Consider the following 24,303-nt stretch of genomic DNA (forward strand, 5'->3'; position numbering starts at 1 on the left):
ATATATATATATATGGTTTGTTCTGTAAAAGGACAAAGCAGATTAGTCAGGAATACAGAATAAGTCATTTATTTAAGATTTTATTGAATCTCATGTTATTGCTTAAAAAAGACAGAAATGCTAACATTTATAAATTTGAATCATAATTTTTGGAGTTGGATGGAAAAATCTAGAAGGTACCACTGGTGCACTGATGCACTTTTTGCATTTTGCAGGCAATTGTTGCTACTTCCTCCTCAGCAGTGCAGATTATATTTTCTGGTTAGTGGACGGCACCCGCTGTAAAAGGCCCACAGCCACTAAGTGGCTCTTATCTAATCCATGCATCCTCTTCCCTTATCTGGTATTCACAGGAGCTGGCCCAAGTGTGGCACAAGGCATGGACTATCTAATTAGGGAAAGGCTTGAGCGTCCCCCAGGCTCCTTTGTAATAATGCCTGGGTTTTGTTGCTGCTCTTCTCTTGAGACGTTAATTAAGTTTGTGCTCTGTCACTCATCATGGTTCTGGGATGTCGAGGCCTGCGTGGGTGCTTTCAGTGCAGCTTTTCCCTTTGAAGCATGATGCATCTCCAGTAAGAACCCACCTGTTTCAGCTGTTTACTGTCAAAGGAGTTTACTTATCTTGTGCCTGTGCTACAGGCTGCTGCAGTGTAAATGTTTTAGTGTGTTGCTGAGGTAACCAAGAAAATCTTTGTTCAGTGTGGTCATGGGATTTTTCTGCACAGCTGATCGCTTGCTTTTGTTTCCCAAAGACCCAAAGGTGAATAGTCATGTGCATGAACTGGAGCAAAGTTTGAGTTATTATTATTTTTATTTTCCAAAACATTTAGTAAAAGTATAGTATAGTGTCATAGTAAAAGCATATTAGTAATACTAATATGTGGATATGTCAACAATTTTATGTCTCAGATTTGATTATATACAGTAATTGTGAGTAAGCCATCAGTTGATTTAAATCTTAAAGTATTCAGTGTTTTAAAATGTTCATTCTGTCAGATTTGATATTTAGTTTTATATTTATTTATTTTAAGTGCCTGTGACATCAGATTTTTTGAATAAATGAGAATGCATTTTTGGAAAGATAAAGTATTTAAAAAATAAAATTCCGGCCACTGAGAAGAACCGTTTTTTGAGATATTTGCATGTGAAGCAACAGGAAGTGATGCCAAATGGGGAATGTCTGACAGTGAACAGAGCATTGCTACAATAACAACACAGACAGTAGAGAATGATTTTTTAGAATAGTTTGAGAGATGAAGATTCAGAATTTAAATAATATTATTTCAGTAAATAAAAAAAACAAGGAGTTGTCTTCCTTAAATAATTCCTCTTTGATGTCATTTCCTGTTTCACTTTGGCTGAGCCAAATTCAAAAGAAAATATACGAGTTATTTGACAAAACTGGTGAAATGCAAATATGTTTTCTTTGATTTTTTGCTGTTGAAATATAAGCATGTCAAACACAGTTTAAATGTTTCTAATATTTGTTCATTTATATATTTAGACTTCTTGTTTATAAATTATAAAACATGTGGAGATGTTATGTCAATGTAACTGTTTGTCTTTTGTTATATAAGGCTATTGTGATGAATTTGTTGCATCATTATTGGTTTTTATCTTGAGTGTGACAACATTTATATCACTGACTTAACCACATGAAATATTTAGAAAAAAAAAAAAAACTAGTCAATCAAATCCTGATCTCACAATTACATATATTCCATCCAGTCCCTGATGTCCATTAGGGTCTGGAGATCACATTTGTGCTGTAAGTGGTAAGATGTGGGAAGAACCACCAGGGGTGTGCTGAAAACTACTCAAGCGGAGGTGGTCACCACAGCAGACACATGTTGATGCTTCCCTCTGCCTTCTGCAGGAAATGAAAAGCTGACGGTTGTGACACGGGCCGTCTAATCCCCCTGCACTCAACGCCACTCCCCCCCTCACCCCGTTCAGTGCTGCCAGCTGGTGCAAACAGCTGCTGCGGCTGCACTGTCCATCACTGCTGGCTGACAGGAGGCTGACAAACATGACTGGGTGTGAAAGCGCAGAGACTGACAGACAGACTCTGTAATCAGTGTCTTATTTGCTGGTTGCAGCAGCCAAATAGAGTCTGAGCAGTGATCATTTGCTGTGCCGTGTCACAAAAAAATGGCTACCTGTCACATTTAGACTTTGTGGATTACACTCTTTGCAGTGGTTCACCCACCCCATCACCTTTGACTCCAGGGGGTCTTATTGTTTCAGTCTTGATGGTATTGGGACTGATAGAGACCTTTTTCCTACAACAGTAACAAGTCAAAGGGGACCGACTATTATGCCATGTTTTGTTGCATACTGTATGTTTAAATATGAACATTAAGAGGATGGAAAAGATCAACTGCAATGCACTGTACAGAAGAGACATATTGGGCATTTGGAACCTGTAGTTGGGACATATAGGTTGGCTCTTATTGGAGATTAACAAGGTCAGTATGTTGGCTTGGCCTGGCCTAGCCTGGCTTGGCTCGCAGAGGGATGAGACTTATCTGCTTTCACTCTCACTGGTACTCTTGATCCTTTTTCCTACCGCAACAAAGCTAAAGCAGAGTTAGAAAGCCCAGTTAGTTAGTTTGACTTGTATCAGATCAGTWTTATTTACCTGTTATTATCCATCCATCCATTATCTATACATGCTTCTTCATTTTAGGGTCATGAGGGTCACTGGTGCCCATATCCAACAGACTCAGTTCAAGGGGCGTGGTACACCCTGGACAGGTCAAAAGTCCATCACAGGGATATTTAGAGACAAAAAAAACATTCACTCTCTCACTCACACCTATTTAGAGTTATCAGTTCTTATAATAAATAATAATAAATTGCAATAATATAGACATGATGTGACCAAGGAGTGACCCAGAATAACAGTACTGCTGGGTGAGAGGGATGGATGGAGATGAGAGATGTTACGGAGGTGATAACGTATTGTCTAGGATGACACCGATTAGCCTAACATTTATGTTTTTGATGTGTGAGAGGAAACCAGAGTACCCAGAGAAAACCCACACATGCACAATGATAACATGTAAACTCTACCCGGATGGTATCCCTGTGCCAAGATTTGAACCAACAACCTTCTTGCTGAGAGGCAACAGCTCTACCAACTGAGTAACGGTGCCATTAATTGTCATTGTTTAGTGCAAATTCATGACGAAAAGTAATGTTGGAGGTTTAATTGTTTGAGAAATCTATCAGTTACCTAAAAGCAGAATTTGAAAAACGTGCTTGTCTGTGAGCTACTTTCATAACATGGTACGATTATTTATTATCATTAGTGATCAGCGGTTTAACAACAAAATTAGTTTATTTTATTTATTAATTTTTTAACCTCACCTCAATTTTTGCTTTTTTTCAGATAAATACAACAGCTACGTGACGTTGAAGGTGCAGAATGTTAAAAGCACAACGGTCACTGTGCGCGGGGATCAGCCCTGCTGGGAACAAGATTTTATGTTGTAAGTTATTAAACGCAGACATTACACTCCTAAACTTTAAGATATATTTAACTCTGAGGAATAACATTATCCCAAGAGCTAAATTACTAGCTCTCTGCAATCAAAACAATAAAGAGAGGCAAAACGACAATGATTAATTCTGCTAGGTATTAATCATTGGTTGGTTAAATTTGTTATAATGTTTGTTTTAATATCTTTTTTTACAAGCAGGGTTACTTAAATTGTTATTGCCCCAACTAAATGTGATTAATAATTTGACTTGATTTCAGATAGTTTTGTTTGTTTACATGTACAACTCTATGAGCTAAATTGCTAAGCAGTTGATGCTCATCTCTTCCATGTATTCTATTGTTGTAATTTCCACAGTTTTCTGTCCCAGTGAACCGTATCTATGGTCACAACAGTCATGTTTCACATGTGTCATTGTTTGCCTTTTGGAAACTCTATCGTCGCAACAGTGTTTGTTTTTCCAGACCTTCATTTTTCCTTCTGTCCATTACTTATGTGTCAGCTCAGTGTGATTCAGCATGCAACATAAGAATTTATTAGTTTCCAGCAGAAGCTCAGGGTCATCTGTTAAAAGGAAATCTATGGCAATGACTGTCGTATTTTTTAAAAAATAAATTCAAAGAAATAAAAAAGGATCTGAAGACCTGAACGTTTTATAGTTTCCACTATTGCATTTTATTGTTTTTAGACAAAGTACAAATGCATAATATTTTCTTTAGCAGCTGAATCTCTACTTTTCTCTTTTAACATTTTAACTAAAAAAATGAAGTATTCATAAAAAATGAATAGTTTATTAACTTGAGGTTCTTTTTTGTCACACATCAGTTTTGTGGATTTAAAAAGGTAATGTTTAGTTTTATTACAGTTTATGTGGGGATTATTTATGCCCCTTTTCAACCATGGGACACATTTATTTATGTTTTTATTTTTTATTTCGTCTCTCGGTGAAGGCAAATGTATTTCTCCTCTCTCTTCAGCCTTCCCTTATCTATCCTGCTTTGCTGCATTTTGGAGCCTCTTTTTACATATCATTCAAACTGGAAATTAAGGATCTGGTCAGCTGGTCTCTCAACGCTATCGATCAAATTTTTTCTACATSGAAACTGGGCAAGGAGAGCCCTCTAGTCCTGATGGGACATACGCAGCAAGGCGCGTTATGGATTCTTGGGGTGATTGGAAGATAATGTGCCTTTCTACGCTGTTGATTGAGGATGTTGAAGATGTTTACATAATTGGATTATTGATAGCAGGATTTCTGCTAATTGGAGATGTTGGATATCTGGGCTACTGTGAAATTCGCAAAGTATCGGGAGTCATTCGGGCCCTGACTTGTGTGATGGGATTTGCCAGACTTTCAACACTCAGACTCAAGCGCTGCTGGAGCAGAGCCAAAAGCTGGATGCTGTCCACGTTGAGCGTCACAGGCCAGCTGCKGCTCCTGTGCAGGCTGGCGAGAATGTATAGATCTCGGAGAAAGTTGTGCTTGGTGAAAGGCGAGGAATGACCAACAAATTCGGCTGATTGGAATTTCGCCATAAGAGTTCTATTGAGACATTAAGGCAACAAGCAAATCTACAGAAGTCAGCCGGTTCCAAACGAGTTGTGATTATCTGATTTGGCACCCCTACATGGCCTTCAAGGGATATCAAACTCTCCTGGAAGTTATGTCAACAGATGCTCTGGCCCCACATCCCTCCTCCCACTCACATCTGTGAACTGGTGTCTGGTAGCAACCGAAGGTCAAGCAGAATGTACAATAACATCAATATTCTGAACTATGGCAGRGCTCTAGGTGACTGGTTTCGTCATTTTATCTACAGATGTTCATGCAAGCGCATACAACACTTTCACAGATTTACTAAGTTCTCCAGGTTATGTTTTGTCTGTATCTCTTGAATGGGTTGTTCCGAATTGTTCCATTCATGGGATCAATAAAGTTTTGTTTCATTCATTCATTCATTCATTCATTCATTCATTCATTCATTCATTCATTCATTCATTCATTCATTCATTCATTCATTCATTCATTCAATTTAGTTTAATTATATGTGGGGTTTGCAAATCTCTAAACGCTCAACCATAGAAGCACAGTTTGTGTTACCTTTTATTTTGCCTAGTATTGCAATATGTTTCTGCATTATACAAAATAACGAAATACGAGTAGTAAAATCTGTATTGAATAATAAATAAAACAGAAGGATCCCTATTAAAATTAGATCCAGTTTGTTTTTGATACCTTGCTGTTACCTATATTTATTTTGTGCCAATTTAGAAGAGCAAATGCTTTAGAGAGCCATTTTTTGTTTTACACTAGGATGCCTGACCCTCATTGCCCTCTTCTGCACTTCCTTTATTTATCTGCTGTCTTTGATTATCTTTTCTCGTATCTTCCTTTTGTTCACCCTCTAGATGAATCTAAACTGCCACAGCTGAGAATATGCAAATGCCTTTGTTGTGYGGCTCCTTTCATAATGAATATGCCATTCTCTTGCTGTCATCAAGCYGTATTTTTTTAGCCTGTTCAATAGCTTGTTGAATAAAACAAGGCAGGGGTGGACTATAGCAGCTAAAACCATCAAAAGGTGGCTTTTGTTATCAGTGGATGGACCTGACAGAAAATTCTGCTTCATTTGGTGCGAAAGTAACTCATATTGSAAAGCTTTTTATTATAAAAATCATTTCCCAAATACAAAGTTACTGTTCTACTAGTATTCAACATCTTTTTTTAGCAGATTCTTTTTTTTTAAATTTATTTATTTGTTTAGATTGACTGTTGACTTGCATTAAGCTCTTACCTTATTTTTTTTTCTTTGTTCCTCAGTGAGATCAACCGGCTGGACCTTGGTCTTATTGTTGAGGTTTGGAACAAAGGTCTCATTTGGGACACCATGGTGGGAACAACCTGGATTCCACTTGAAAGCATCCGACAGTCGGAGGAGGTTAGAAGGGAATTTTTCACAAAAACACATGATCTAAAACTTAATAATTCTTAGACTCTAATTTAACAAGAAAAAAAAAACAGTATTTTCTTTTTAATTATCTCTCTACAGTTGTTTATCTATGGTGTGACTTAACAGTTAGCCTAAACATGGAACAGATATTTACAAAAAGCTACACCAATGATACTGTCTCAATGTACCATCATTGGAAAATAACTGATGGTTAGGAATCAATAGAAAAATGGTGAAAAATTATTTATGTAAATCAATATTCATGTTTTTGCAGGAAGGTTCAGGTGAGTGGATTTTCTTGGACACAGAAGTCCTGATGAAAGCAGATGAGATATATGGCACCAAGAACCCAACGCCTCATCGAGTGCTGCTGGATACTCGCTTTGAGCTGCCTTTTGGTGAGTTTTCCTGCCCCAAAATGCCAAATAATAAAACTTTAGTCATTTATGATGTTTTAATTTGAAGGAAATGTCAGTAGACCTGTTCATGTCCAGTTGGTGACGTAAGCTATTGTTTTGTTTTGTTTTGTTTTTTGCATATTGATTGTGTAACTGAGACCAGATCACATGGATAATGAGTTTGGTGACGCACTTTTATGCCAGTCACAAACATGCATTGTTAGAACCGTTCACGTGTGATTGGATCAGCTATAATGCATGTTAAAACCAGATGAGAGCAGCCCTAGTTTACCTGGTACTTTTTCTGAAATGGAAGGTCAAGTATGTCCTCTCTCTACCTCTTCTGTACTTGACCACTTTTCATTTTGCCACTGTTTTTTTATTGCTGCCACTCTATCACTGGCTCAACCCTTGTGATCAAAGAGCATCAAATTTACAGTGGGGGCGGGGGGTGTCTGTGTGCTGAGGGGGAGGCTGCTGCTTTCTCTGTTTTTAGAGGAGGCCTTTCAAAGTGTTCATGTGTGTTCTGTGCCACCAAAGCCATTCATTAAAACTGTAGACCAGTGTGTGTGGCTTTGAAGTCCCACCCTTTGTGTTGGTGGCCTTTTAATGCACATCTGTCCACTGAGCATCTTAAATCCACTTTAAAAACAGGAATGGTAATGGAACATTAATTCATATACAACAGTAACAATCTCTCAAACAGTGAACAGTGTTGAAAAAATAATCTAAAATTAAACAAAATGTTATTTTAGTTTGTTTTTTTTTTTTTTCGCTTTTTTTAACATAGATAGATAGCACAAAGTAGCTATGCTTATATTTTCAGACTAGTTTTACACCTGTACTCCAAAGTAGCTTCTGAAAAAATGAAACGGACATGAGCAGTGCGTCTGAAATGTTTATTTTGTGAATACTTTACCRCCAGACATCCCAGAAGATGAGGCGCAGTATTGGACTGGCAAGCTGGAACGGATCAACATGGGAATCCATGATGAGGCAAAGTGCACTTTATGAAATAATCTCATTCTTTTTTGTCCTTTTTAAAATAAGCAAAATGACTACTGCATTCATTTGTATAATTCTAATCTTTGTTTCTCTCTCTTCTGTGCAGTACCCTCTTCAGGATGATGATCAGAGGGACCCGCTGCCRTTTGCAGCCTCCCAGTGTTGTGAGTACAGTATCTTCCCCTTCTGGACACATCTCCCCCTCTAGATGGAGCCACATCATCACTGTTAAAACAAAAGCTCTGTAAATTCCCAGTTTAGTTTATTCGTAACGTTACGCTAACTGAGACCCTAGTGTTTTGCATTGGAGTGAAAATATATTAGAACTACTTATGGTTCCCTCATTTTCATACTTTTTCAACACAGGGGCCTTTATTTATTTTTTTACACAAACCCTGGCTCCTTGTGACTTACCTCTCTGTCTCACTTGTAACATTTGCACTTTCACCAGGCAACTATTTCGGATGGGCCAACCCTCAGAGTATGTAACAATACTTTAATGAAACTCTCTCCCTGGCCAACCCTTGTTCCTTTTTGCATGTTGTAATGGTGCCCATTAAAATTAAATATTAAAAAAATTTGTGAATTATATTTCCACTGCCTGTTGCATTTCACAATTTTACTTGCTGCTTTCCTTGATGTCCTTTGGCCCTTTTATTTCCGGATATGTTCCTTTTCTCTTAATGTTAAGTCTGGTTTTATAACATAAGTGGTTCTTTTTTCTGAAAAGTGGAGTCGGGATAAAATAATGTCATCCAGACCACCTTGAATAAACCTATTGAAGGCTAAAGGATTTTAGTGCAAAATTCAGAATCACGTGTCTATTCAGTGATAAAACTTAAATGTATATTTTCCATAAAAATATGAATAAATKATATATTTTTCTTTTTTGGGCTTTGTCAGTATGCTTGTCGAGAATACTGTATATGTTGCCACAGCAACTTTCTATTTTCATGAAAATTTCTGCTGAAGATCCCCAAACCTCTGCATTCATGTGAGGGCAGCAGGTTCTATTTGCTAATATATTTTCAGTCTTTAATTAAGAGAGATAAGAAGGAGCCATGCCAGAGACTGGCATATTTATGCAAGGCTCCTGCTGTGTTTACCTTGATGAAATCACTTGTTAATTACACAAGGTGGCTACTTGGTAACATTGTGTGTTTCTACTATGATCTAGCTAAGTGTATTTCAACCCTGGTCCTCAATGCACACTGCCCTGCATGTTTTAGATGTTTCCCTGCTTTAATGCAGCTGATTTCAGTTGACATTTGATTAACAGGTTTTGCTGAACTGCAATCATCTGAATCAGGTGTGTTTAAAGCATAGAAATGTCTAAAACATGCAGGGCAGTGTCGACTTGATGACCAGGGTTGGGAAACACTGATCYTTTTCTTCTCCACTTGGATATGATCTCTGTCTATGTGCTCAAAACTTATTTGCTTTGTACTTGCTGTTAGTCTTTTAAGAAGTTCCTGTTCTGGACATTTACAGAATCCCTTTTTACTCAGCACTGAATGATGCTAATTTATTTTTGTGGGACTTATTATTTCACTCGGCTAAAGGAAATTCATGAAAAATACTACTCTGCAGCCTTTTTTTGTCCCTAATGGGCAATAACTCTTTTTTTTTTCCTTATCTTTATAGAATAAGAGTTGTGTTTCATTGTATAACCAAATATTACTTATTCAAGATTTCTTCCTGTTGCAGCTTTGGATGACCAGGACAGTGCTGTGGATGACCGGGACAGTGATTACCGCAGTGAGACAAGTAACAGTTTGCCTCCTCGTTACCACACAACAGCTCAGCCCAATTCGTCCATGCACCAGTATCCCATTGGGCCTCGGCCACATCACCTCTCGGACTGCTGCACAGACTCAGTCCACAGTTTCGATCTGAACTACAGAGACCAGAGAGGAAGCAGGTAGACAAAGTATAGGCATTACTATATCAGATTAAGGAATTCATAAGAATAAATTGAATATTTATATAATTATAAGAATGATCATTACTTTGATTAGACGGATACTTGGTCTGTCATACAAATTGTCTTTTTGCATGAGCTGCAATCTTGTGAATAAAAGACATTTGCACCAATGAGACTACTACAGATATGTAGGCTGATAGAGCCTGATCTGTATTTCTATTTTGGAAAAAAGAGGAAGATTTATTGCCAAGTAAAGCTTGTTTTCTATTTCCTTTTGTTCAGTGGCTCTGCTGTGTTTTTTACACTTGATGGTTATTTTCTTGGCTTTGATTTTGGTTTTGTCTTACTGCAAAGAACACCTCGCTGTGGTACATCCAAAGAAAACAGTTCAGTGACAAATATCACTCTGTGTAACTAAAATATCTAGCAAGGTGCCTTTGCAATCATTTTGTCTACAGAGTAAAATTGTTTTTGAATTTTGTCATTTCAAGCTGCTAGATAATTATTGCTAATCATAGGAAAGCTGTTTCACTGTCACAAATGGAATGGTTGATGGGCATTTTAAGTTTTTTTACACTTGCATGCAACTGTTCCTGTTTTATGTCTGTCGGATTTCTTTCACAATGCCTAACTTGTCTTTTTTTACAATGTTTTCTTTTTTCTTTACTTTCCCTCTGTCTTTTTATCCATTCTCATACCCTTGTTAAACTTGTTCCTTTACCTAATAAGAGCCCTAAATCAGAAAGGAAGAATTAGAATAATACCTGTAGATTCTGGCATGGGGGTTGAAGATTGGGAAAGTAAATACAAAGGGCAAGGAAAGCCTCAGCTGAGTGACTTTATAGATGATGAAGAAGACAGCATAAGCTTCCGAATGAGAAAACCATACCCTGAGCCTTCAAGCCCACCAGTCAGTCACACTAAGCTGCACAGTAGTTTTTTACCTGCCACCTACCCTGAAGGGTATGAAACTATTGACAGACGCCGAAAGAAAAAAATAATGGACCCAAGAGGACTTCTTAGAAAAGAGACAAAGAAGGAAAGAGAAGAAACTTCTCAGCCTGACTCTACACTGTTCCACGAGAAAAGGGGTGAAGTCTTAATGCATCAGGTAGCAGAGATGCAAGAAGAAGAGGATCATATTACATCAAGTCTGAGGCCATACAAGGATGAGCTTCTGTATAAAACAAGGATGTGGGCTAAAAATGATTTGGACAACACTTTAAAGAATTACGTGGCATACAAAAATGACCAAGATGGTAGAACGGGAGCCCAGATTGATTTTAAATTGGAGAACTGTCAAGATTCAAACTACTCCTCAGGAGAGAAAGGTCTGGATGCCAACGACTTTTATTTGGAGAATACAAGACATTACAAAGAACGACATTCTTCCTCGTATGAGGGCCACATGAATTTTTTGCAAGGCCTTTGTGAGAAGAAGTGTGCCAAGTCAAAATCCAGCGGATGGGTTTCAGATGCAATTCTCTCTCCTGTGGAAGAGCCAAGTGATGAATATGTAGACACAATGGATGAGCTTCAGTGTCTAGTTGAAACTGTTTCTGAGTATCTTGCTGAAAAGGAGGAGGAGATTAGCAAGTATGGTTCTCTTCCCAAGTCAAGCAAATCAAGACTATCTTCTCAGGGTAGTAATAGAACAGATTCTTTTGGAGAGGAACCACTTAGTTCAAAGGATTCTAGAGGAGAATCTCAAATACAGCCACCTCCTGATCAGGGTGTTTTAGGTGTAAAACATGCTATGAGCTCATTGCTTAGTTCTTTCACTGACAAAGTTGGAGGAGGTATCAAACAACCTGCTCAAACTCCACAAGTGCCATCTGCACAACCTTCACAATCTGGACTAACAAGACTTTTGTCTTTTATCCCTAAATCAAATAGCACAGCTCCTGTAGCTGTTGTATCTCCAGTAGAAAGTTCTCCTGAAAAATCCTTCAGTTATTTGCCTTCTCAGTTGATACAAGCCAAAACACAAAGTAATCAGGAATCAGAAAATGCAACAAGAAGTCAACCCCAACCATGTACAAGAGAGCAAACCCCTGATCTTGGAGCTAAACATCAAATTTCCCCAGGAAACTCAGTTTTGGGAAAACTGAATCCTTTGAAAATGTTTTCAGCTGGAGACAGCAAAACCGGTTTTGAACACAAACAAGGAGCAGAATTTAAATGTCCTCAAGAACTTAGACATTCAGATGTAAAATGTGCTGATAAAAGTGTTCATCTAACTGAAAAATCAATGATGTCTGAAAACACTTTCAAATCAGTGCCAATGAGTAGTTCATTCTATGATAAAACTTTGAGCCAAAATCATGGGAAACAAAATCCAGGAATTTACAAACAAGAGAACTCCCCTCTTCCAGACTCACAAAGTTGTACAAATCAAACTGCAAACACTGGAATTTTTAGCCCTTTTAAGAAGTCATTAAGTTCATTGATTACTCCAGCCAGTATAGTCCCCACTCACAGAGCTCCCCCTGTGGCAGTTTACCCAGTGTTTAGAAACAAAGATGAGCCCCAACTAGAGAAACCAGTGAAAGAACCATCACTTAGTGGTAATCCTAAACAACCTTTTCTCTCCTCTGACACATGTTCCTCTCAGCAGCATTCCAAAACAGAAGGGGGGCTACTTTCTAGTTTTTTTAAGTTTTCATCTACTGAAGACATACATACCTCTGTGAAAATACAGAGTCATTCACCGGAGTATCATGAATTGTCTTCATCAAGCTCCACTATTACTCCACACAATTCTGCCATGCCCCAGGAAAACAGTGAAAAAGGATGGTTTTCGAGCATATTTAACCTTCCCTCTTCTTCCGCTGGTTCAAACCCAAATCCTGTTCAAAATTATCAGTCTCATAACAGCAAAGTGCCATCTGGACCACAATGTGCTTCCAATTTGGAAACAAGAGGAACCTCTCATGGCATGCAGCATCAGCATTTCAGTGAGTCTAAATCACAATATTTTACCACTGGTCCTTTAAAAAGTGGCTCTACTGRAGACATTTCTTATATTGACTCTAATCATCCCAAACAAGGTCTGTTCTCTGGACTACTTAAATTAGGTTCCAACACTGACCTTTCCAGTACTGGGCCACAGCAGGCAAACAGTCAGTGTATCCAAAGCAAAAGTGCCTCACAGATCTCTCATCAATCTAATCTGCATCAAAATTCTACAACTCCACAGAAAGGTGGTCTTCTCTCAGGGTTACTGAAATTTTCATCAATGGACACCCTACAACAAAATGTACAGTCTTCTGAAGCTGACAAGCACAGAGGCTTATCTGGCAATAATCCTGATCAGCAGAAAGCCTCAAGAGGAACTCCACAAACACAACCTCAACAAAAGGGGCTGCTGTCGGGCTTGCTTAAATTTGCATCTTCAGAGAATAGTTTAGTCAGTCAAACAGTTCATGAACCTAGTAGTGTTCAACATATTCAACAAGGCAACAATATGCAAAATACTCAATGTCCAAATAGAGGTTCTCATCTAAAGAATAGAACATTTAGCCAGCAACATGTACAACAGGAGGCATGTAAACCAAGTGTTACTCGACAACAAACTGTTCCTCTTCAACAACCTCAATCACAACAAATGGGCCTTTTATCTGGTCTTTTCAAATTTGCTTCAGCTGACAACATAAACATACAAAATCAGCCATTGGTGCAACAGGATGGAGTTCCTCAAAGTAAATCCAGTCATAATCAAACAAGACCAAGTAACATCCCAGGTTCCCACCAAAATCAATCACAAAATACCACAACACAGTCAACACAAGTAAGTGGCCTGTTTTCTGGACTATTCAAATCATCCTCTGAAAACATGACCCAACACCAACATGATAGTATCTATGAGACTCAAACAAATCAACACATCAAAGTGCCATGCACCCAGACTTGCCCAACACAAGAAGAGACCGCAAGTCAATCTGGAGTGCTCCCTGGGTTATATAACAAATTAACAAAAACTTCTGAAAGCACACACACAAGTTGTCAGAAATCTGCAGAACATTCACCACAACAAAAAATCACTTCGTCCACAATGACAACGCAAACTCCATTGCAAAATCACCCTTTTCAGTTAGTTAGTAACTCAACACAACAATCCTTAGATGAACATGTAGACCGACAAAAGACCACAGACACTGCCAAGCAAGGATTTTTATCGGGATTGTTGAGCAAAAATGTTTCAGGGTACCCTTGTACTAATAAAGAAGCAAAGCCTTATCAAATTTCAGAACAATTTACCCCCTCACATACAGTTTCAAGATTAACTTCAGATTTTTTAAAAAGTACAGTCTCAGAAAGTCCAGTGAATATGTTGCAACGATCTGTTTCAGAATCTTTGAATCCAGGACACAGTAGGCATGCGTTAATTAGAGCACCAGTATCAATTCATGCTGATAGCTTAGACTTGCGAACATCAACTGCTTTTGCAAGATCTCTCCAGTGTCAAGAAACTCACTACTCATTTAGTACAGGTAATTTATCTCAGTTATACTGCCCTCACTCACTTCTATCAACTAGCCCTATGTCCTATAGCACAGGAAATATTCACTCCTATTTGCAAACACAAACAGCTTCTCCAATCATGACTTTGCATTATATAGATGGAAACAATTCAGCTTTGCTTGGAGCTCGAAGTCAGAATCTTCAACAAGGTCAGGTAACTGACTGTGAAATAAGTCCCACCTATGATGAAAACCAGTGGATTCGGGAAAGTGTCCTTTGGCAGCAGTTTCAAAACGAGTCCTTGAATTATCCTTATCAAGGAGAAAACCAAGACTATCAACAATGCTGTGAAGGTATTCCATTGCCAGAATCTACATTTCATAGCAGCTATAATCAGTCAGTTGCCCATGTTCCTTGGCAAGCTGTTCCATGTCACCAGAACCAAATGGAATCTTATCAWTATAATGGACAAAGTAATGATGTTTCATATACCAAAAGTAAATTATGGAGGAGTTATGAAGATTTGGAAGACACAACATATTCACCTAATAAGGAAAGTGCACTAAACTTGACGAATAAACTGAGCAATGCAAACTTTGTGAAATGGCATTCATTTAATGATGGTAGTTCTTACAGCTTGAATGGGGTTTCATATTWTGAAGGCTTTTATGAGGAGAATGCACCAAGCTTATCTTACTCAGCTAACTGGCAGTATGGAGTGGAAAATGAAAACCTACAAAATCTTCACACTAATCGCATGAATCAATTTGGTGTGTTTAGTTCAAATAGACCAACAAATACAAATCATCCTGTAGGTGTCTACACTGAGACAGAAGACTCTCTGTACCTTGAGGACACTGAATGGTATCAGCAGTGGCTTGCTCTTTTGGAGCAAGGAATGTGGTGGCCAGCAGAAGATGGTGACTGTGGCTACTTTGTTTACACAGACCATGAGTATATTTATGCCCTGCTTACAGATGCAGAAGGTGAATATGTGTATGCCTGTACACCAGAAGGAGAATTGTGGGAAAATGCACAAACATTGGATGGTTTACCTAGTGCTTGGCTGCACAATGAAATGGTTTTAGTATGTGGTTTCAAAATACCACTTTACAATGAAGATGAGCTTCTTTGGCTTCCTGGGCAAGACCAAAGTGATCCCCAGCTTCTTAATGCTCCTCTAGATTTGTCTGCTGCATATAGAAAAGGAAATCAGATCATGAATTTAAATCTTGCACAGTTCTCTGAAATGTTTGAAAATTCATTTCTTTCACAAGGGCAGCAAGGTATGGATTTCTCATCTTATAAATTAAACAAAGTCAGGATGGACCCAAGACAGTCTAGTTATGGCTATAAAAATTACTGTCAAGATGTTATTGACCTTTCATGTCATAATAGAGATCACATTGGTCCCTGTTGGAACAACTATGAAGTTAAGAAATTTCTTGCTCAAAAGGTTTCTGTTTCCCTAAACTCAACTTCTATAGAAAACTCAAATAATCAGGTGCTTTACAACTGCTATCAGCCTAGCCAGCAAAGGCGTTCATCTACTGCTGTGACAGTAAAACATGTAGATGATGTTTCTGATGAAGAATGGAGAAAAAGAGTGTCTTCCGTTGAAGAGTTGCCTAATCGTCAAGTCAAAAAAATGTCCTCCCTAATATCTTCTTTTGTGGGGAAATCCTCGCAAGGGGAATTGAACAAAAATAGTACGCCCCATTGTGATCAAACTGGCAAACATGCAAAGAACATTTTGTCAACAGGTTTTCAAAATCTTAAGTCTAAAATTCTCAAAGAAGAATCTGCTGCTGTTGTGACTCACCCAGAAAATGTTAAACAACAAATACAGAAGCCAGCTGCCACACAGGGAAGAATTTTGCCAACAGCACCTACATCCCCTCAAGTGACCTATCCTCCAACGCTTGTGCATACCTCTTCACAGAAACCAAGGCTATCACGTCAAACTACTATGGCACAGCAAGAGATCCCACCAACAAAACCCAATGTATCAGTATCTTTATTATCTAATAAGTCTCTTAATAAACCCACACAACCTGTGTTTTCAGCTGATAAGCCAGTGACAACACCATTACAGAAATCGTCAGAACAACCACATGTAGGCTTCACAAGTTTTCTCAAGTCTGCAGTAGGCATGGATGAAACAAAACCAAATCTCCAGACACTTCCTCAGGCAACTCCCGATCTCCAAAGCAAAAGTGGGAGCAGTGCACCTATGTCAAGCAGTGCCAGTGAAAATAATGAGGGTACTGGAGTGTCAAATATCTTTGGATCAATTAGCAACTTATTTAGCGAGTCTTCTCAACCACAAAAATCACACATGAAACCTAGTGTTACAGAAAGTTCACTCTCATCAACATCCAGAGCTAAGGGTATAGCAAGACAACAAACAATGGATCTAAGTGGAACACCTTTGCTAACACAGAGCCAGACCTCAACTAAAAATGTATCAAACAATTCTTCTCTGACTTATTCCACTGGCCCAGCAGTTAGCAAGTCAGAAACTACACCAACCACAATGCAAACAAACCAAGAAACAGGAACTAAACCATCTGGTGGACTCTTTGGATTTTCAGTTGGAGATTTGCTAGGATCAACACAATCTGTTCAGTCTACTACAATACCTCAGACATCAGCCACAGCTCCACAAGAAGAGTCCCTCGGAAGAAGTATATTTTCATTGTTTACTAGTTCAAGCCCTCAGCAAACTCCACCTAAAACTGAATGTTTGCCTCAAACACATCCACCTAGTGTAATTCAACAACCACCTCAGCAGGACACATTTGGTAAAAGTTTATTATCAATGTTTGGAGGATCAAGTCCCACCCACCCTCCTAATCAATCTAAGACTAATGCTGAAACACCACAACAGGGAAACATTCCTCCTAAAGACTCTCCATCCTTAGGATTCCTTTCAATGCTTAGTGGGACCAGCTCCCAGCAATCTCAAGCTCAATCAGGATCTTTTCTTGGAGGGGTTGTGCCTGGGTCATCAAGTTCATCTGAACACCCAATGAAAGGATTGTTCTCAGTTTTCAGTGATTCCGTCACTTCACCAACTCAACCACCAACTATGCCATCTCAGTCARACGCTCAGGCTCCAAATCAGCAACAGCTTGATCATCAGACACAATCTAAACCACAAAAACAGTCTCAACCACAAAGACACACAGGAGATTCTGTTTTGGGGGGTATATTTGGTGGCTTATCTAGCTCAAGTGAAAATTCAAAGAAAACTTTTTTTTCCATGTTTAGTGCTCCCTCAACTCCCCAGCCACAAGGATTTAGTGGAAATACAAACTTGTCTTCTGCTCCTGAGACTGCAGCACCAAAAGTACCTACTGAAAACATAACCTCTGTTTTGAATAAAGTTGTCACACAACCACAACAATCTTCCAATTCAGCAATTTTTATCAAAGAACATGCACAACAAAAATTATCCCAAATGTCATCAGATTCAAGTAGACAAAGGTCAGATCCAACAGATGCCAATAAACTAACAAATGAACTATCAGAGATTAAAGATAGCAGTGTCTCAAGTCAACGACATGCTAGCCCTTCAAGCGATATTGCTGTAATTGGTGCAAGTACTAATAAAGAGGATGTCACAATTAAAGACGCAAACATGTCATTAAAAGAACCACAATCCATATGTTTGCATAAAGAATCAAACATAGCAAGTGCACTCAAGTATACTGCTCCCAAAGATTCTACCTCTTCTGTGTTCAGTGGATCTGGCCCACATCCTCCATCCTCATCTGGATTTATTTCAGAAGGCCCAGGAAAAAGTTTGCTTTCATTATTTTCCTCAACTGGCACTGAGCCTGCCACAAGCCAAGCTGGATCTTTACCAGCATCATCAAGCTCAAATGACTCTCCAGCCAAAGGTTTTTTCTCTGTTTTGGGGGATTCTCTTTCTCAACCTGCCTCACGGCCTGGAAGTTCTCTGTTAGGGGCAATGTTTGGGGGGTCTTCATCTCAAACACCAGCTTCTCAAACAGGAGGGTCTTTACTTGGTGGTTTATTTGGAGGCTCTGCACCTCAAGCTGCTTCCCAAGTTGGACCCATTAAGACTGGAGGGTCTGTCTCTCAAACTGCAGGATCTCAATCAGGATCATCATTTTTTGGAGGCTTATTTAGTGGATCTGATCCCCAGGCTGCTGAATCTCAAACTGGCACATCAATTTTAGGTGGAATATTTGGAGGCTCATTAGCCTCACCTATAGTAACTCAGACAAGTGGGTCTACTTTAGCACCCCAAAATAATAGTTCTGGATTGGAAGTAAATTCAGAAGGATCATTTTCTCTAACTGCTACGTCACAAACAAACACAAATAGTACACTGAATAAAGGTTTGYCCCCTGTGCCAGAAAAATCTGCTCCATGTCCAATACCAACTGAAACAAACACAGCATTATCTAACAATGACAAAATAACACTTACAACGGCCCTTACTGACATTTCATCTGACCAATCTGTTTTGCTAAAACCCTCAAATGACAGTGAAACTGCTGCAGCTAGTGGTGAAATAGGTGTAACTGATACTGATGTTAAAACTAAAGAGCAAGTGGAAACAAAACAACCAGATGGTACAGTTGAGACATGTGCATCCACAAGTAAGGCTACTATCATCACTGAGATCAATTGCCAAAGTAGTGTCAAATCAACTGTTTTAGCTRAAGATATCCAGTCTAATAAGTCTGAAATATGCACACAATTACAAGAGCATACAAGTGGACAGAGTCAAGATACAGCACCACCAAAAGTGGAAGAGAAACCTGTCTCTCTGTCAGTGAGTTCTGTTGTTCAAATAGAGCAGAAGCCACTTGAGTCAAACAAATCCTCCAATGATTCATCTGCAGATACAGTTACAGGCTTTATGTCCTCCTTATTTAAACCAGCAGCTGTTCCCACTGAAGGTCTTCAGCAGCAACAGCAGAATAGCTCACTGTTTGGACTGGGAGGAGCAGCAACTCAGTCTTCTCCCAGTCAGACAGGAGCATCAATATTGGGAGGTCTTTTTGGAGGGTCTAACAATCAATCAGCATCTCTCCAAACAGGGGGTTCATTACTAGGAGACCTAATTAAAACATCTGCTCCTCAGGCTAGTCCTCAAACTACAGCCACCAACACAGGAGGGTCAATATTAGGTGGGATGTTTGGAGGAGGATCCACTGCCAAACCTTCTGGTATCCAAAGTGGTGGATCATTATTGGGTGGGATGTTTGGAGGAGCTGGGGCAAAATCACAGTCGGGTGGTTCTCTTCTTGGAGGACTGTTTGGAGGTCCCACAGGGCAAGCTTCGGGCTCACAAACAGGAGCATCAATTCTTGGAGGCATAAGTGGATCACTCTTTGGTGGAATGGGACAATCACCTAAGTCATTTGAATCTGTAACAACTGAGCCAAAGTCAACAAGTGTTACCAGTTCACAGTCACAGAAAAATAATGAAAACATGTCACCTAAAGAAACTCTGTCTTGTTGTGAGAGTAATGCAAAAGAAATTGATCAAATACAAAAAAAGCCTAACAACTCAACACTGTTATCTCAAGAAGCTTGCCCTAGAATCAATGATATCACAAGTGAGACAGTGAATACCACTGTTGATATTACTACTCAGGTAATTAGCACTGAAGAAGAAAAGACAAGCCCAGACAAAGAGTTGATGAACAAGAAACACATGGTCATTAAAGGAGACRCAGAGAGTAAAGAAAAAGACAAGTCTGACCAATCTATTCCAAAACAACCAGATGTTAATAAAGTTTCCCCAGCTGTTCAGTTGCCCACTATTGTTGAACAACCTCAAGCTAAGTCTCTGTTTGATTTTATACCCACAAAGAGTGACACAGGAAGATCTCAAGGATCATTTTTTTCACCTGCAATTCCACAAGTTGTGTCATCGGTGCCCCAAACAGAAGGAGGCAATGCTCTGTTGTCAGGATTTAAATCTTTTTCTGAAAGCCTGTTTCAAGAGAAAAACCTTGTTACTGGAAAACAAGAGGGAACAGCTTCATTATTTGGTGCAAAAATAAGTTTTCCATGGCAGACAGAAACACCCAAGCCTCAATCTTCTCCAGTTACAACAGCACAACCCCAATTTAATGATAAGTCAACAAGTGATCAACCACATACAGTACAAAAGTCTTCAGCATCTGGTGCCCATGAAACTGAACTGGTAGGTTGCACAAACGGTATAGAGAACCCTCAGATTTGCGTCTCCGTCCCTGAAGTAGATCCTTCAGCATCCCTGACCCTAAAGGAGAAGGAAAGGCTTGTAGAAACACACCCTTCTGCAGGTTCTGTCGTTGGAGYGCAGCTGGACAACCAGCACAAGAAGGATCTCTTGAATGAGAAAAGGCTAGTAAAAGCATAATAAATAGTATCCACGTCACTATTTATGCTTCATTGACAGTTTGATTTAAAATAAGCATACCCTGTCCAGCTCTGCAGTCCATTATCCATGGTTGTTGTGATTGTTTGTTGTGCTTGTTTTTACACTTATCATTTCAAAACAAAACTCCAGTTTTCACTTATTTTTTATTTTTTACTTAACATATAAATCTACTACTCCTCATAAAATTACTATTTCCAGTACTTGACAAAGTTGTGTTCTTTTTTGTGGTGACAGCCTATTTTATCCTAACAATGTTCTAAAGGCATAATGTTGAACACAGATTATCTCTGCATGTTTTATAACCTTCACCAATCTGTTCTTTAGCCTTTGTTTGAATAAGTTTGTTTACCAATGTGTAAAATGCAATTAAGTTCATAATAAGCAAATAATAATAATTATAATAAAAATAATAAGGCAATTAAAATAATGCAGATTTAACTGTGTAAGGAAATCAACTATTTTCAGAGTTACTTCACAAAGAATATACCTCACACCACAAAAAAGAGCATGATCTTTCCTGTTTCTACTTTAAAGTGTAGCTTTGATGTAGGAACAATTGTGCAAAGTAAGATCACATGAATTGATGCACCTTCCACATTTGTCATCATTTCCAACATGCAGCAGCCTCCTTGCAAGGTTGGGTATCTAGAATTTTAAGGAATAGTGTGATGTGTTTACTCAACCAGTCTAGAGAAATTGATCATTTATATAGAATGTACAGTGGTTTGCAAAAGTATTCATACCCCTTGAACTTTTCCATATTTTGTCACATTACAACCACAAACATAAATATATTTCACTGGAATTTAATGTGAAAGACCAACACAAAGTGGTATACAATTGTGAAGTGGAAGCAAAATTTTACATGAATCAAAACATTTTTTACAAATAAAAAACTGAAAAGTGCGACGTGCAAAAGTATTCAGCCCCCTTTTCCCTGAGTGCAACCAATTGCATTCAGAAGTTGCCTGATGACTGCTAATGACTCAAAAGGGTCCACCTGTGTGTAATCTAATCTCAGTACAAATACAGCTGCTCTGTGACGGCCTCAGATGTTGGTTAAGAGAATATTGGGGAGCAAACAGCATCATGAAGTCCAAAGAACACACCAGACAGGTTAGGAATATGGTTTTGGAGAAGTTTAAAGCAGGCTTAGGTTATAAAAAGATTTCCCAAGCTTTGAACATCTCACGGAGCACTGTTCAATCCATCATCCGGAAATGGAAAGAGTATGGCACCACAGTAAACCTGCCAAGACAAGGCCGTCCACCTAAACTTACAGGCCGAACAAGGAGATCACTGATCAGAGAGGCAGCCAAGAGGCCCATGGTGACTCTGGATGAAATGCAGAGAGCCACAGCTCAGGTGGGGGAAACTGTCCACAGGACAACAATTAGTCGTGCACTACACAAATGTGGTCTTTATGGAAGAGTGGCAAGGAGAAAGCCATTGTTAAAAGAAAACCRTAAGAAGTCCCRTTTGCAGTTTGCCAGAAGCCATGTTGAGGACACAGCAAACATGTGGAAGAAGGTGCTTTGGTCAGACGAGACCAAAATTGAACTTTTTGGCCACAATGCAAAACGCTATGTGTGGCGGAGAAAGAACACTGCACATCACTCTGAAAACACCATCCCCACTGTCAAATATGGTGGTGGCAGCATCATGCTCTGGGGGTGCTTCTCTTCAGCAGGGACCGGGAAGTTGGTCAAAGTTGATGGGAAGATGGATGGAGCCAAATACAGGGCAATCTTGGAAGAAAACCTGTTGGAGTCAGCAAAAGATTTGAGACTGGGGCGGAGGTTCACCTTCCAGCAGGACAACGACCCTAAACATAAAGCCAAAGCTACAATGGAGTGGTTTAAAAAAAAGAATATTCATGTGTTAGAATGGCCCAGTCAAAGTCCAGACCTAAACCCAATTGAGAATTTGTGGCAAGATCTCAAAACTGCTGTTCACAAACGCTCTCCATCCAATCTGACTGAGCTTGAGCTGTTTTGCAAGGAGGAATGGGCAAGAATTGCAGTCACTAGATGTGCAAAGCTGGTGGAGACATACCCTAAAAGACTTGCAGCTGTAATTGCAGCAAAAGGTGGCTCCACAAAGTATTGACTCAGGGGGGCTGAATAATTTTGCACATCGCACTTTTCAGTTTTTTATTTGTAAAAAATGTTTTGATTCATGTAAAATTTTGCTTCCACTTCACAATTGTATACCACTTTGTRTTGGTCTTTCACATTAAATTCCAGTGAAATATATTTATGTTTGTGGTTGTAATGTGACAAAATATGGAAAAGTTCAAGGGGTATGAATACTTTTGCAAACCACTGTATATTATATGTAAACCATAATCAGCAGATGAGTGGGGTTTATTATAATCAAATTCAATCCAGTATTAAAATATTTCTTAATTAAAAAAAATAGAAATCAAAACCTTTTGTTAATTATCCCCACTTATCTGACTTTTTTTAAGGGAAATGATATAAATTACAAAAGTACATAGGAATAGTTTTCAGTTTATTCATTTTCTGAATATGCTTTTTATACCTTTCTTTTTATTATAGTCCAGTGGAAAGTAGTCGCTTTGGTTCATCAGGGAACCTGAGTCAGATCAGCTCTCAGCTAAGTGAGACAGGACATGAGAGCACTGGAGGGTCTGAACTGGAGGAGTCTTTCCACTCCTATCATAGTACTGGACTACACCCCTCTACTAATGGGCAACCACACACAAATGGTCATTTGCTCACTAATGGACATCCCACTGACAGTGAGAAGGAAATACATATGGAGTCYCCTGAAGTAGGACCAAATTTGAAAAATGACACATCAGAAAAGGAATCCGCTAAGCTCCAAAGGTACTATTCTTACATGGATTACAACTTTATTTGATCTACAATGTAGGTGAAAGAGAGGTTATAGTCTCTTTGATTTTTTGTAAATTATTGTAACCTAGATTCCAGGATGGAGGGCCTCCATTACCATTTTCCCCATCAAGAGTTCGTTGGTTGAGGGCCATAAATAAAGTCCGGGTTCAGCTTCGTGAGGTCAGTTGCATCTTTTTCTTCTACTTACATTTGATTGCATCCCTGATCACTTTCAAGTATTTCCTTTTTGTCCCTTCCAAAGCACTATCCAAAAACCACTTCATATGCATATACAATACTGCAACCTCTTTGACACTGGTTGAGTTTGGCCTCTCTGCATACAAATATACTAAAATGATCAATTGTGTACAATTTTTCTGAGGGTTTTGTTTTCTTAATTTACTATAAAATTGAATGTTTTTTTTTTTTTTTTTGGGGGGGGGGGTCCGCTGGGCATTCAATATCTGATGCACTTTTAAAATTATTATAAAGTTAGTAAAGAAGTGACATTAAAAGATCTTGCTGATGTAATTCATGTCTGCACAATGGGCCTCATGCAAGAACATGTTCGTATTTTTATCCTAAATTTCTCTTACTTTTGTTCGTACAAAGGGTTCGTACGAACATGTCACGCCAGATTCAACAAACACTTCTATCTTCAGGAAAYGTGCGTAAATGAGCTGCGTAAATTACACCTGATCGTATCCAGCTGCTCGTGCACGCGAGAGGAGATTAGCATAATTACCACCCCAAAAACACCATATAAGGCTATGATTCCTGCCTCA

The 24,303-nt window shown here is 38.9% G+C and overlaps 1 protein-coding gene across 12 annotated transcripts in view; it reads left to right on the top strand.

The window, feature by feature from the left end:
* Positions 1-24,303, top strand: part of unc13bb (unc-13 homolog Bb (C. elegans)) — a 64,761-nt gene that overhangs the window by 14,166 nt on the left and 26,292 nt on the right. For 9 of the 12 annotated variants that reach the window (XM_014002486.1, XM_014002490.1, XM_014002488.1 and 6 more), the window contains exons 3-12: positions 3,395-3,494; positions 6,325-6,442; positions 6,729-6,852; positions 7,778-7,848; positions 7,964-8,021; positions 8,309-8,338; positions 9,565-9,778; positions 10,511-20,620; positions 23,219-23,509; positions 23,608-23,698. In XM_014002486.1, the coding sequence (XP_013857940.1) occupies positions 3,395-3,494; positions 6,325-6,442; positions 6,729-6,852; positions 7,778-7,848; positions 7,964-8,021; positions 8,309-8,338; positions 9,565-9,778; positions 10,511-20,620; positions 23,219-23,509; positions 23,608-23,698 (11,207 nt within the window). The remainder of the gene's footprint in view (positions 1-3,394; positions 3,495-6,324; positions 6,443-6,728; positions 6,853-7,777; positions 7,849-7,963; positions 8,022-8,308; positions 8,339-9,564; positions 9,779-10,510; positions 20,621-23,218; positions 23,510-23,607; positions 23,699-24,303) is intronic. The other 3 variants (XM_014002489.1, XM_014002496.1, XM_014002497.1) reach the window with 3 other exon arrangements.

This window comes from Austrofundulus limnaeus, unplaced genomic scaffold (assembly GCF_001266775.1).
Source record: "Austrofundulus limnaeus strain Quisiro unplaced genomic scaffold, Austrofundulus_limnaeus-1.0 Scaffold13, whole genome shotgun sequence".
Taxonomy (NCBI): Eukaryota; Metazoa; Chordata; class Actinopteri; order Cyprinodontiformes; family Rivulidae; genus Austrofundulus; species Austrofundulus limnaeus.